Consider the following 15,500-nt stretch of genomic DNA (forward strand, 5'->3'; position numbering starts at 1 on the left):
CAAATAAATATATAACAAAATACTATATAATATTTTATGGAGATGCTAATGATATTTATGAGGTACCTATTTAGTGACAAAAAATGCGCCTTTAGATATTTTTTAAAACAAAAAAGAGATTGAGCTTTTGTTAAAGAGAGAGGAAGAGAGTTCCAAATTTGTACAACTTTAATAGAAAAGGAGTTTGAATATATATTATAATAATAAAATATATAATTATAATTATGAACTTTTATTAAAATTTGAATTTAAAATTTAGAGTAAAAGTGTTAGCACGCGTAAATTTTCGTTTCATTTATTCATTACCTATTTTATTTTTTACCTGTCCAAAGTGTCCAAATACTCGTCTACTCAGTCTGTGTCTGTGACTTTTCTTTATCTGAAATCCGAAAGTTTTTAATAAAAATACAATTTTATTAGATGTAAGATAAAGGTGTAGATTACAAACAAATATTAACAATGGCTGGAATTAAAGGTATGTTTAATGTTAGCCGTTTTTGTCAATTTTTCATTAAGTAGACCAATCCTGTTTTCTTGTATGACTCATTTATTATATTTACAAACAATTTGTATTATAATATTAATGTTTAATTTATCAACAAAAACTTTTTCTTTTTCATGTTTTCAACGTACTAATACACACGACAATAGGGTAAGTTTAATTACATGTATCTTTATCAATGTAAAATCAATAAAGAGTATTTTTTTGCAAGACATGTCAAAGTGGGTACTTAATTCCAATTGAAATTAATATTACCATTAATTTTGATTAATTTTTTATTACATATGAAATTATTATATCACATTAACATTTACTTACACATCAACACCTGATATGAAGAACATTGTAACTGATTTTGTTAAGTTTTCAGGAGAACATTTTACATTTTTTTTCATTTAAAAAGTGGCCAAGTGATATTAAATAAAGCCGCATCCGTAATAAAGTAAATGGTCCTACTATTAATTTTTACATTCTGTAGTATGAACCTGACCATGTTGTGATACATCAAACGGAAAGCTGGTTTTGTTCAATTTACAATAATTAAAAATACTATTATTTTAGTTTAATAACATTGAACAGTTCCAATAATGCAGTATATCAACTTAATGTATATTATAAGCTGCTGTGATGTCGAAATTTGAGTAAAAAATATGGTATTTGATCTTACAATGTTACTGTGTTCAAAGACCAATATTATCGCTATTATTATATATTTTTAATTTCGTGACCAAAATTTCAATATTTTTTTAATCAGAAATCTGGACTAACTTGAATTACAATGAAATTTTCCCAGATTGAACTATACCTTTTTCCCCTCAGAATTTGGATGGTATAGTTAGAAAACATTGTTTCATTTGTTACAGTATTCTTCACATCAGGTCTCCATAAATACTTTTAGTTTCAATTTTAAAGTAAGACATCGAGAAAGTAAAATAATTTTATAATATTTCTAGATTGGTGTCTTTGGCTTTCGCGGGCTCGATAGGGATGACTTTTGTTATATTAGCTTGTGCCTTACCACAGTATAAGTAAGTATACTTTATGAAATCTATAGCTTTATTAATTTAAAAATACATAAAATATTATACATATATTTTTCAATGTAGTTGAAAAGTAGATAGTAGTCACAGAAACTGAATAATCTACAAGTGGTTACGAATTTGAGACCCGTACCAGATAAATATTTGTATAGGCCAAATAGATGTTTGTGCTTGTATTGTGTTTGTTTCGGGACCCTAAAGAAAGGATTCAGACCCTAGTAGGCGCCATTGAATGTGAGGCATTTATTTATTAAGAAACATTATGTAGTTTCAAAATATTAAAAAATATTATATAATAAGCTTAAGGCTAATTTAAGTTTCTTCCATCTGTATAATCATAATTGTCTCATTTTAATATGATAGTTATTATCAATATTATATATCTTTTTATTTCTTTTACATTGAGTTGTACTCAAGGCTAAAGGTCACTGATTAAATCCAATCATACAGTTTTTACCTATTCTTTTTAATGCAGTTACTACAAGAGCATAATAGATGTAAAAATTTTATGTATATGTGCTTTTAATAAAAGTCTTAATTTATATTCAAAATCAAAAACAATAAATTATTTGTTTAAAGTAGGCTTCAAAAGCACTTTTAAATTATTATTTTACTAATTAAAATATTTGTATACAACAGTTTTAAAACTGTCGCCAATTTTAAAAATATGATTAATTTTTTAGGTATTGGTGGCCATTCTTTGTAGTTCTTTTCTACATATTATGCCCCATACCGACTATGATAGCAAGACGTCACACAGATAGCGCTGGCGGTACAAACTCACCGTGTATGGAGACAGCGATATTCATAACCATGGGAATTCTTGTCAGTTCCTTTGCTTTACCAATTGTGCTTGCTCGTGCTGGAGCGGTATGTATTTTTATCAAAATGTTGCAATACTAATACACTAAATAATGTACTCTGAAACTACTGAAACATAATTATTCTTTCACCTATTGAAATATATTATCTCGAACAGAGATTCCAAACCTGTTATAGTGCACCCCTAGGGATACTGTGGGTCTCTCAGAGTATGTGAAATTTATATTGGTGATTGCAGAAAAAATGAGGTTAAACAAAAAAAAAGTTGAGCATTATAGTATTGTGTCTACAATATGACATCTGAAATGAATTTTATTAGTACTGACTGATTAAAGTGCTATGGCAGAAACAAAAGACATTTTTGGAAGTAGATATGGAGTTATGAGGGTTATCAAAAACTTATCAAAAAATGTAAGGTTTTTTTAAAGGGTAACAAAAAAATCTAGATCTAAAACATAAAAAACGAAACGGTTTGTAAAAGTAGAATAGTGCCCAAAAAAACAAACACATTATTATTATTATTATCAGACCTTTATTGCTGATAGAGTTAACATCGTTTCATACAATTCACGTTGATCGCCAACTTTTGACTTGAACCGATTTCGATGAATTTTGTATTAATTGAAAGGTGTTGCGTGTCATTTGGTCCCATTTAAATTTAATTGAGATTTGACGAGTACTTTTATAGTTATATCTAATAATGCGTATTTACTTGACTAATTTTTTGTCGACCTATGTTGTATTAAACCGCATAAATTTTTACTGGATTTATCGATTTTGATAATTCATACTTTAACCCAAAGCGAATACTTGTCTTATGGTCACATTTAATTTTGATCGAGACCTAATAACTACTTTTTTAGTAATCTTATAAAGCGCGCATTTACTTGACTATTTTTTCGTCTACTTATGTTATCTCGTCACGCTAAGCAATGACACCACCCCTTATTTGCGAATGTATTTTATGGAGAACCCCTTACACAATCTAAGGTGGAGAATGATTTTATCATTAAGAACACCTATTGCACAATTTTGGAGTATACTTCTTAAGAATCGTTTTTTATATAAGGCCCCCAGTATGAAAAAAATAACGCGAGATGGCGTTATTTGATTCGCTTATTTACCATTTGATATGGTATTAATATTTTTCTTAGACTAGTAAGCCTTCCTTGGGCCTATTTAGACAGTCGATCTGAAGGAGTAAAGTCGTGCATCGGAGCTGACACATACTTTTTAATAATGTATTTTGTTATAAAGTATATATAAAATATGAAAGCTAATTTAAATATTTTCAGATTATTTGGGGTGCTTGCTATTTGACTCTGGCTGGTAACGTGATTGTATACTTAACCATCCTCGGATTCTTCACAATCTTTGATATGGACGACTCTGATTATGCAATGTGGTGAGAGATCTAAAAAATATTGTCTTTACCATAGACAATTTACCAGAGACAATTGTAATACGATCTTTTTGAATGAATAAACAATGTTGTGGTTATATCTATCGATGTTACTTTTAAGTCTGATGTACTGATACTGATATTCGTAATCGAAAATTTTAGTTGATTCATTATATTTTAAGTCAAATATTTAGTTGTTTCATTCTAGTTTAGAAATATCTATGGTTAATATCTAAAACCATCTTCAATAGCAGATTAATCTACTTAATTAAGTGTATGAAGAACTATATAGGTGTATTTTTTTACATAGTAGAAAATAGAATTCACAATTATTTTAAACCCATCTTATAAAATACAATAATAAACTTATCAGGCTTTAAGTTGTTATTCATTTAAAAGTTATTTACATTTTTTTTTTTAATTTTTTTTTCAATGAGAATAAACTGAAAATAAGTATTTTGGTTTTTTTTTATTCATACTCTAATATTATTCCATTTTATATATGATTGTTTTTTTTTTAATTAAAACTAATAAATGAGATTATGTATGACATTATATATATTTCATCTGATTTATTTATCTAAAAGTGTGAAATAATTCAAAATTAACTATAATTTTATTTTAAAAATATGGAAGAAGATACTACTAAATTTTTATAGGTATTTGAAAGATTATAAATTATTATTAACTAAAAATAAAAATAAGGCTTTAATGGTAAAATTGGTCTTCTGCTTTTAACTGCATAAGTGTATATTACAGGATTTTAAAGGTGTAAATTATATCAAAATCTTTATAAAAAGTCTAGAGACATTTTTATTTTCCTCGAATATGTATGGAAGTAGTAACACTTGGTGTTTCTAGTTTTAAATTTCCTGTTTTTTATTTCAATATTTACATTCCTGTAATGTATATTGTGTAAATATATAGTATTATTAGAATTGGGTCACAATAAAAATGTTACTACATGTTTTTAGTGTTTTATTATCTTTGGACATCCAGGGATGTTGCCATTTTTTGAAACTTGTTACTATGGTCAGTTGGCATTTGATTTATTATATAATATTCCGTCATATTTGTTGGTGTACCAAATAAATAAATATTTGGAAAATGTTTTAAAGCACAGTACCTATATAACTCAAATTCCAGTTTTGAGCTAGGCTAATAGCTAACTGTCTACCAATCATTGAAATTATGTAATAAAAAGTTAGTAATCTATACACCTATACAAATATACAAAATTGGAGTGTCTGTTTGCAATATTAAAATAATCGCTTTTTACTAAGGCACATGGACTACATGGTATATACACCAAAATAACATTTTTTACAATTTTTGTTTGTTTGTCTGTCTGTTTGTTCCGGATGTACTGGCAGATAGTTGATGTAGTAAGGAGTAACTTAGGCTACTTTTATTTTAGAAATTTATTTATTTTATAACTCTGAGAACTGAACAATAACTATTTTCTAATTCCACGTGGACGAAGTCGCAGGCATAGCTAGTTAGAAAATATATTCGATGGAGAATAACATTTGTATTTGAGAAAGTAACTAACAAAGTATCTGTTATGATTCCACGTCTAAGCAACAGAATCGATTTGATACAATTTGACAAGATTTAGATTTAAGAGAAGACATAGGCTAAAAAAAAAATTCCCTTTAAAAAAAATGTCCTGAAGTAGTTGAAAGAAGAGATGAACAACTAACATTTTAGGGAATAAAACAGTGAACTTTGTTATTTAGGTGCTTGATAACAAGTAGGTCTTATTTAACACTTCAGCGTATCGCAGTTCACGGCTGGACTCATTTGTTTTATTCCATATGTTACTGCCAATTTAAGACTTAATAGTTTTTTTTAATACTAGTATTTGTACAGCTAGACATTACACACCAAGTACCAACGATAGCTATTGTAATTCATTATTTTACACAAAAAAACCAAATAATTGTATTTGTTAACGTTGAACGACAATGAGTATATGTATAGGGTATTGAACTTGTGACGTATTGGACGAGTTCGGTCTTACATACGTCATACACGACTTTTGTTTTTAAACATATTACGTCACCAAAATGGCTGATAGGGTTTTCGTGGAATTAAGAAAGGTTTAAAATGTAATTTAATTTTATGGCATGAAAGCGTGTTTATTTTGCCGATTTTTTTTGTGGCTTTTCATTAGAAAACCAACAAAAAAAATCATTCAAATTCAAATATTTAATCAACTTTTTGTTTTTACGACTTCATTAAATATGAATACTCGATATTAAAATGCAACAGATTGAAAACTGTAGTCAACAAATATAAAAAGTAATAAAATGAAAGAAGTCTTATTACTTATCTCCTTTTTTATTATGTTCTTCCAGAAATATGTACATTTGATTATGATTATTTATATTAAAAGTATAACCAGTGCGCTTGCAATGATCAAAAGAAAAATTAATGTATCTGTAGTAAGACAGCAATTTAGATATATATGTTCAACAGAAATATAAATATTTTTTAAAAGATAATGTTTTGTAAAAAGGAACGCCGTATTAGAATTAATCATCTTCTTATCGCTGACGCCTGACATATTGGATTTGTCATTCGAATGTATTGCTATTATTCTCCCACGTCAAAAATATTTTAAAGTTATTGCCGCACCCTGTGATAGTAAAATATTATTACTACTAGTATTAAAATGGGTGATCATTTACCAGCATGTGTTATCGACGTGGGTACTGGCTATACAAAATTGGGGTTCGCCGGTAATAAAGAACCACAGTTTATCATTCCGTCAGCCATAGCGATAAAAGAAACTGCTAAAGTTGGTGACCAAAGTACTAGGCGTATGACTAAGGCGGTAGAGGATTTGGATTTCTTTATTGGTGACGAAGCCTTTGAAGCCACAGGCTATTCCGTTAAATATCCGGTCCGTCATGGTCTTGTGGAGGATTGGGATCTAATGGAAAGGTATATCGAGCAATGTATTTTCAAGTATTTGCGTGCAGAACCTGAAGACCATCACTTTTTAATTACTGAACCACCGTTAAACACTCCCGAAAACAGAGAATATTTAGCTGAGATAATGTTTGAGTCATTCAATGTGCCAGGTTTGTACATAGCTGTGCAAGCTGTGCTTGCCCTTGCTGCGTCGTGGAAATCGCGTACATCAGCCGGACGTACTTTTACAGGAATTGTAGTTGACAGTGGTGATGGTGTAACTCATATTGTGCCTGTAGCTGAAGGATATGTTATTGGGTCATGTATCAAACACATTCCTATTGCGGGTAGAAATATCACCTCATTTATTCAATCACTTCTAAGAGAACGTGAAGTAGGTATTCCACCAGAACAAAGCTTAGAGACAGCGAAGGCAATCAAAGAAAGGTACAGCTATATCTGTCCTGACATTGCTAAAGAGTTTGCAAAATATGATTCTGATCCTGCTAAATGGATGAAAAAGTATACAGGTATAAACGCTATCACAAAGAATCCATTCTCAGTGGATGTTGGATATGAAAGATTCTTAGGACCTGAAATTTTCTTCCATCCTGAGTTTTCCAATGCTGATTTTACTGTGCCTCTAAATGAGATGGTAGATGAAGTTATTCAGAGCTGTCCCATTGATGTACGGAGAGGTTTATATGGAAATATTGTTTTATCTGGAGGTTCTACAATGTTTAGGGATTTTGGAAGAAGACTCCAACGAGATATTAAAAGAACTGTTGATGCTCGTTTGAAATTATCGACAATGCTCTCAGAAGGACGCATCACACCTAAACCTATTGATGTCCAAGTTATATCACACAACATGCAACGTTATGCAGTATGGTTTGGTGGCAGTATGTTAGGCTCAACTCCTGAATTTTATCAAGTGTGCCACAGTAAACAAGCATACATGGAGTACGGCCCAAGCATTTGCAGGCATAATCCAGTTTTTGGAACCATGACATAAATATGTTAGTATTGTCAGTATTGAAAGTAAATTAATTATGAATTATTAATTTTATAAAATTATTATTTTCACTAGATTTACATACATTTTATAAGCATAAATATGAACAATAAAACTGCACATCATTTGATTGTATTCAAGTTTTTAATAGTTTTGTCGTTATTTTTATTTTATTATTAATAGATAACTATTATTTCAATATTATTTTAGCTGGACGTGGAAAATTAATAAGCATTTAATGTATTGCATTCCAGCTTTTTACCAAATATAGACTTTGAAATATAAACTGTTTTATTTTGTGCCGTTGTATTTTGTTTGTTAACAAGAAAATCCATTAGGTTACACTCAGTGGTAGCACGAGACCTAAATTTAATGGTACAAATACAATTCTCCTTGCTGCACTGTCCTGCTATAGAAGAATGGTTTATAACCCTTTACAACCGAAGAAAATAATTTACTTAGCTTTTTTTGAAATTCACATGACTATTTCATGGGCGTCTAAATATTATGTAAAAAATATTTAAAAAAATCCTGAAGTCTCTGGTTTCCTGAAAACTTACCCTCACGAGCGTGGGGCTTAGGAGATGGCTCGAGATGTGAGTTTTGTCTAGTTTGTGGATATATTTTTATATTATCTAAAGGAAAATTAAATTAATTGAACAGTCTTTATAATCATTTATTGACGATATTAATAATGAGTAATTTTTATACATTTGGTTGAATGTTTTTGACAAAACAATCAACAATCTTATTAGAAAACTAAAATATTTCTTTCTTACTTAGGTTATTAATCTTTTTTAGTAAAAAACTTATAAAAATTGGTTGTCAAAGCACAGTTTTTCAACAATACTGGCCTTGGTCAATTTTTTCTACTTGACGAAGTTTGCTTCGACCAGTAAAAGGTATCATTTGCTCATCTTTTGAGTAGTAGCTGGGTGCTCTCCAATCGGTTACACGGTTCTTTGACCTTTTCTAGGGTTGGTTGCACCTTCTACAGAGCATTGCTTTTTTCAGCTTCTGTTGGCGTGTCGCTGTCGACAACGTGAAGTGTATTACGTAGAGTTAGAAACCTGTCTCTGGTCATGGTGTCGCTGACCAATGCCAGTTTCAGTCAAGTTTTCCAGTACTTACATAGATAGTTTTTGATAGGGAATACGGCCCATGATTAGTTGAAGAACAAAGAGTTTCACTATTTCCAATCTGGTAGTTTTGAATTCAATGCAGGGTTTGCAATGGTATAGATTCGTGTACCTAGCAACTTTTTCCAGGAGTGAATCATCAAAGTAGTCACGGAAATAATCAATCGGAGATTTGCGGATCGGCGAACTTGATTTATCATAAACAGAGTGTAATCATGAGCTTTATCTGTATATACAGTTTCTACTCACACTCTCTCACCTGTCTCTCTTCTTCCTTTAGCCTGTCCTCTTCCTCTAGCCTGTCTTCTTCCCGTAACCTGCCCTCTATCTCTTGCACTAGCCAGTCCTCTATATATTTTTCTACCTGATTTGCCTCTACAGGATCCCCTGCTTCTGGATATTGTTAGTATAAGTGGTGGTGCCTCATCCACTTAAGAGGACTCATCGCCAGAACCAGATCCACTCTCTTCTAGATGGTCTTAGACTCTCGCCATAATATCTTCCTCATCATCGGCAAATTCCTCAATTTCCGAGTCATTTCCATCTGCTAATATTTGCGCTACTCGATCATCCCTTAGGGGTGTTCCTAAAAATTAAGATAAAGCCCTTGTAAAACGATCATAAATACAGGAAAATCCTGTTAATGTACAAAAAAGTTATGAATATCCATTCAGTACATAACACCTAACCTACACGATTGTGCGTCTTTGATTTTGAGTCACAATATATGCCTAAGTAAGCGTGCTAGGTACAAATTAGATACATATAGGTATAAAACAACACTTATTTAAGTAAATCACACAAATGAAACTATAAAAATTGGAATAATTTTATAGAAAATATATTACTTACCTGGGCGAGTTCGCGCGCCAAAAAAGGCAGCCATCCTTCACTGTGGTTACGGGCGACTAACGGGTTCAAATATGATCACAAGAGGTCCGCGCGAGTTTTTTCTAAGAAAAGTATAGTCTCACGATCTATCGAGGCCGGTTGCGTCTCGAAAAATCAATTTGCGTACGTGCCAGAATTTTTGAAAATCAAGTCTCACTATCATATCAAGTCGGGTGTAAAGGGATAAAATAAAAAACACTTGAAATTGATATAAGCTTTCATGCGCCGAAGAGTAATAAACTTAAAAAATTATTATCTTAATTTTTTCGCAAACAAGTAAACAAAAGTAAAGCCTGACTGACAGTAAGCGGATATCATAGCCTGTAGACACCAGCAACACAGGAGCATCACAAGTGTGTTTCCGATCCTACTCAGGAACTTGTTTCCTTACAAGAGCAACAGTCCTACTTAAGTACAAAATCATTAATTGGTTTTTTTTTTAATGGTAATGTAGGTACTTACCTAGTCTGAATGCTCTAGATTTTTAGCACAATATGTCCTGCTGTATACTACCTCAATATATAATAATATGTATAATAGGTATAATAAATTGTTACATTTTTGAATAATCTTTATACATTTATAATAAAATGGTAGGAAAGTCAAAACTGTACATTGAATATTTTTTTAAAATAATACTTGGGGTGTGATCTACAATCGATACCGAAGCCAAAAATATAGTTTTTAGAATTTTTTTCTGTTTGTCTCTTTGTCTGTTTGTCTGTATGTATGTCCGGGATAAACTCAAAAAGTACTGCATGGATTTACTTCAAATTTGGCACGAATATTATTAAGAAGTCGGGTCAACATATAGGCTACATATTATCACGCTATCACCTACGGGGAACGAGCAGTGAACCTTTATTTCCTCAACGCATTCTGTAACAACGTGTAATCTAACGACGCATATTTGAATGTTGTTGTTATTATGTTAATAACCATGCTATATAAGCTAGCTTCACACTATAAAAATCACGCAATATAAGTAACTAAATCGATAAACATAATTAAATGAATATAAGTAGATAAGACAATATTAAAGCAGCGCCATCTATGAGATTTTTCTGTAGATATGAGATGTAAAGAAGAAACGGGTAAATGAATGTTTTAAAAGGTATAATCGTAGGTATTTTTGGTGCTGTATAGCGTTCACACAGACGTCGCACTATGGGAAAATCGCGTATGTTTCGTCTCAAAACTCCGTATCTCAGTTGTTTCAAAACTAAATGAGCTGTAATTTTGCACCCATATACTTTTATGTACAAAGTTTAATATAAATAATTTTGATTTTGAAAATTCTATTTATTAATTAATTTAAGAAATAAAACCTAAAAAAAATACATGCATTCATATCATATTCATTCATTCATATTGAAAAATAAACAAAATTTGTCTTTTTTTTGTAATTTCACCGTTCATAACCTTAACCATTACCATTACCAAGAAACATTGACGCGTCCGTGAAACAGAAAGTACATAGCTCTGAAAAGAGCTATTTTAATGTTCGTGAAACAAGATTGTTAGCTCTGAAAAGAACTGTTTGAGGATAGCACAGCACACCATGCAAGCAGATGCACCAGCAATCACATGCACAGAAGTCATCAAGCTAACTTGCACGTATTCTTCATGCATATCTTCACGAAGTACAATCGCGCCGCCGCCGAGTAAAGTACACGTCAGACATCTGTTCACCGCGCCGATCGCGGCCGAAAAGAGCGAGCCACGGGAACGTATGTTCTATTTATAACACGTGGTTCAATAAGTCCCGAGACTAAGTACTAAAAAAAGATCTTTTTTATAAAATTAATTTTTATTCATCAACATAGTCTCCTCCAAGAGCGATACAGTCCCTCCAACGCTTTTCTAACTTTTCTATCCCATGTGTGTAGAACGATTTGTCTTTGGCTTCAAAATAAGCCTCCGTTGCTGCGATAACTTCACTATTTGAGTCAAATTTCTTACCCTGAAGCATTTTTTTGAGGTCTGCAAACAGCCAGTAATCGCTGGGGGCCAAGTCTTGCAAATAAGGGGGATGAGGAAGCAATTCGAAGGCCAATTCGTTAATTTTGGCCATCGTTCTCACGGACTTGTGACAAGGCGCGTTGTCCTGGTGAAACACCATTTTCTTTTTGTTCATGTGAGGCCGTTTATCCGCAATTTCGTACTTCAATCGCTCCAATAAGCACATGTAATAGTCACTATTTATATTTTGCCCCTTTTCAAGGTAGTCGATGAAAAGTATTCCATGCGCATCCCAAAATATAGACGCCATAACCTTACCGGCCGATTTCTGAGTCTTTGGACGCTTCGGGCGGCTTTCACCAGCCGCTCTCCACTCCGCTGCCTGCCGATTGGATTCCGGAGTGAAATGGCATATCCAGGTTTCATCCATTGTTACATACCGACGTAAAAAATCCTTTTTATTATGATTCATCAGCGCCAAACATCGCTCTGAATCATTGATACGTTGTTCCTTTTGATTAGTTGTAAGCAAACGCGGCACCCACTTAGAAAAAAGCTTTTTCATGGCCAAATTTTTATGTAAAATAGTGAAAACACTACCAGCTGAAATCTTCACTATCTCGGCTATCTCTCGCACTTTTACCTTCCGATCTTCCAATACGATTTTGAGGACTTGGTTAATATTTTGTTGAGTCACTGCTTCATTTGGACGACCTGAGCGTTCCCCATCATTGGTGTCCATGCGACCGCGTTTGAAGTCGGCATACCACCGACAAATGGTTGCTTTAGAGGGAGCTGATCCTGCATAACATTTTATAAGCCATTGCTGTGCTTCAACGGTATTTTTTCCCATTAAAAAACAATGTTTTATCAACACGCGACACTCGTTTTTTTCCATTGTATCGAAATGACAACCGTAGCGTCACTTAAATGTTTCAAAATCAATAATTTTATTGTTCCATTTTTAAAAATTTTACACATATTCATTACATTGATAGCCAGTACTTTTTAAAAATCAAAAGAGTTTTTAATATATGCGCCATTTCCAGGTTAGTCTCGGGACTTATTGAACGATCTAGTAGTTATCGCTCTGCGCTACCGTGCCTCCGACTCGCAACGAAGCGCATGAGTCATCGACGGCGGCACGCGGGGAAAAAGAGAGCCACACGCGAGAAAGAGACGCAAGGCTTAGACAATAAACATCTGCGATTGGTCATAAAAACTTATCAACTATTGTGATACTTACTTTTTATTATTAATCATTTTATTATACTAGCTGTGCCCGCGGCTTCGCCCGCGTTTAAATCAGTGAGTCACAAAGTTGTCCCGGCAAACTTGCCACGATGTCCTTAGATGGCGAAGTGGCTTCTTCCGGACCTGGATAGATATAATATCATAAATAACGGTTCGTTATTAAACAGGTTTGTTATTTTTGTTGGCGTCCTGTCGTGTTGGCGCATTGGCGCGTTGGCACGTTGGCGCATTGGCATGTTGGCGTGTTGGCGCATTGGTGTGTTGGGGTGTTGGCGTGTTGGCGTGTTGGCGTATTGGCGTGTTGGCGTATTTGCGTGTTGGCGTGTTGACGTATTGGCACATTGGCGCGTTGGCGTGTTGGTACATTGGCGTGTTGGCGTGTTGGCGTATTGGCGTGTTGGCGTATTGGCACATTGGCGTGTTGGCGTGTTGGAATGTTGGCGTGTTGGCGTGTTGGCGTGTTGGCGTATTGGCGTGTTGGCGTATTGGCGTATTGGCGTGTTGGCGTGTTGGCGTATTGGCGTGTTGGAGTGTTGGCGTGTTGGAGTGTTGGCGTGTTGGCGCATTGGCGTGTTGGCGTTTTGACGTGTTGGAGTGTTGGCGTATTGGCGTATTGGCGTGTTGGCGTATTGGCGTATTAGCGTGTTGGCGTATTGGCGCGTTGGCGTATTGGCACATTGGCGTGTTGGCGTGTTGGCGTATTGGCGTGTTGGCGTATTGGCGTATTGGCGTGTTGGCGTGTTGGCGTATTGGCGTGTTGCAGTGTTGGCGTGTTGGCGCATTGGCGTGTTGGCGTGTTGGCGTTTTGACGTGTTGGAGTGTTGGCGTATTGGCGTATTAGCGTGTTGGCGTATTGGCGCGTTGGCGTATTGGCACATTGGCGTGTTGGCGTGTTGGCGCATTGGCGTATTGGCGTGTTGGCGTGTGGCGTATTGGCATATTGGCGTATTGGCGTGTTGGCATGTTGGCATGTTGGCGTGTTGGTACATTGGCGTGTTGGCGTGTTGGCGTATTGGCGTGTTGGCGTATTGGCACATTGGCGTGTTGGCGTGTTTGCGTGTTGGCGTGTTGGCGTATTGGCGTATTGGCGTGTTGGCATTTTGGCGTGTTGGACTGTTGGCGTGTTGGCGTGTTGGCGTGTTGGCGTATTGGCACATTTCCGTATTGGCACATTGGCGTATTGGCATATTGACTTGTTGGCGTGTTGGCGTATTGGCACATTGGCGTGTTGGCGTGTTGGCGCATTGGCGTATTGGCGTGTTGGCGTGTTGGCGTATTGGCGTATTAGTGTGTTGGCGTAATGGCGCGTTGGCGTATTGGCACATTGGCGTGTTGGCGTGTTGGCGCATTGGCGTATTGGCGTGTTGGCGTGTGGCGTATTGGCATATTGGCATATTGGCGTGTTGGCATTATGGCATGTTGGCGTGTTGGACTGTTGGCGCATTGGCTTATTGGCGTGTTGGCGTATTGGCGTGTTGGCGTATTGGCGTGTTGGCTTGTTGGCGCATTGGCGTATTGGCGTGTTGGCGTGTTGGCGTATTGGCGTGTTGGCGCATTGGCGCATTGGTGTATTGGCGTATTGGCGTATTGGCGTGTTGGCGTGTTGACGTGTTGGCATGTTGGAGTGTTGGCGTGTTGGCGTGTTGGAGTTTTGGCATGTTGGCGTGTTGGCGTATTGGCGTGTTTAAGTTAAGCGGACAATAAAAAAAATGTCGATATTTCCGATTTTAGTAATTTTCCAATATGCAATGAGTCAAAACTAACGAATGAAAACTATTGCTAACGGGCGTCAGATGTAGCCCGGACGACGACCACTGACTACTGCGCTCAGTCAGGCGCTATACACATTATATAATTTATATGTAGAAAGCCGGTAGAGATAACTCTAGAAGAAGTCTCTTCCAGCTAACCTGCGGTTGTTGTTTTATTTATTTTTTATTTTATTACTGATCAAAATTTCAAGTTTATCTATAATCTATACATCTATATATCTATCTATAATATATATAAACGCGAAAGGTCATTCATCACGAAATCTCCGAAACTATAACACCTACAAACTTGAAATTTGACAGGTAGGCTCCTTATAGGACGTAGACATCCGCTAAGAACGGATTTTACGAAACTCAACCCCTAAAGGGGTAAAATAGGGGTTGGAAGTTTGTATGAGAGTCCCATGTTTTTGAAGTAAGAGACTTGAAATTTAAAACGTATGCTCTATAGATGGTGAAAAGGTGTGTAAATAATGTATCTTTAGAAATCAACTCCCTTTTGGGGTTAAAACGGGGGATGTTACGTTGACTCACTCATCACGAAATCTCCGAAACTATAAAACTTACAAACTTGAAATTTAGCAGGTAGGCTCCTTATAGGGCGTAAACTACTGCTAAGAATGGATTTGACGAAACTCGACCCCTAAGGGGGTAAAACAGGGTTGGAAGTTTGTATGAAAGTCCTATGTTTTAGAAGTAAGAGACTTGAAATTTAAAACGTATGCTCTATAGATGATAACAAGGTGTTCAAATAATGTATCTTTAGAAATCAACTCCCTTTT

The 15,500-nt window shown here is 34.7% G+C and overlaps 2 protein-coding genes across 3 annotated transcripts; both read left to right on the top strand.

Annotated features, from left to right (window-relative positions):
- The first annotated feature begins 316 nt into the window (after positions 1 to 316).
- Positions 317 to 3,955, top strand: LOC123661748 (leptin receptor gene-related protein). 2 transcript variants are annotated; one of them, XM_045596691.1, is made up of 4 exons: positions 317 to 475; positions 1,455 to 1,530; positions 2,226 to 2,412; positions 3,660 to 3,955. In XM_045596691.1, exons 1-4 carry the CDS (start codon positions 460 to 462, stop codon positions 3,771 to 3,773), a joined length of 393 nt encoding a protein of 130 aa, XP_045452647.1. In that variant the 5' UTR covers positions 317 to 459; the 3' UTR covers positions 3,774 to 3,955. The 2 variants fall into 2 exon arrangements, with proteins under 2 accessions (XP_045452647.1, XP_045452648.1); XM_045596692.1 differs by lacking the exon at positions 317 to 475 and adding an exon at positions 588 to 652 and having other exon boundaries at positions 1,456 to 1,530.
- A 2,386-nt stretch (positions 3,956 to 6,341) lies between these two features.
- Positions 6,342 to 7,982, top strand: LOC123661522 (actin-related protein 3). The gene has a single exon (XM_045596481.1). It carries the CDS (start codon positions 6,444 to 6,446, stop codon positions 7,698 to 7,700), a length of 1,257 nt encoding a protein of 418 aa, XP_045452437.1. The 5' UTR covers positions 6,342 to 6,443; the 3' UTR covers positions 7,701 to 7,982.
- The last annotated feature ends 7,518 nt before the right edge of the window (positions 7,983 to 15,500 follow it).

This window comes from Melitaea cinxia, chromosome 17 (assembly GCF_905220565.1).
Source record: "Melitaea cinxia chromosome 17, ilMelCinx1.1, whole genome shotgun sequence".
NCBI lineage: Eukaryota > Metazoa > Arthropoda > Insecta > Lepidoptera > Nymphalidae > Melitaea > Melitaea cinxia.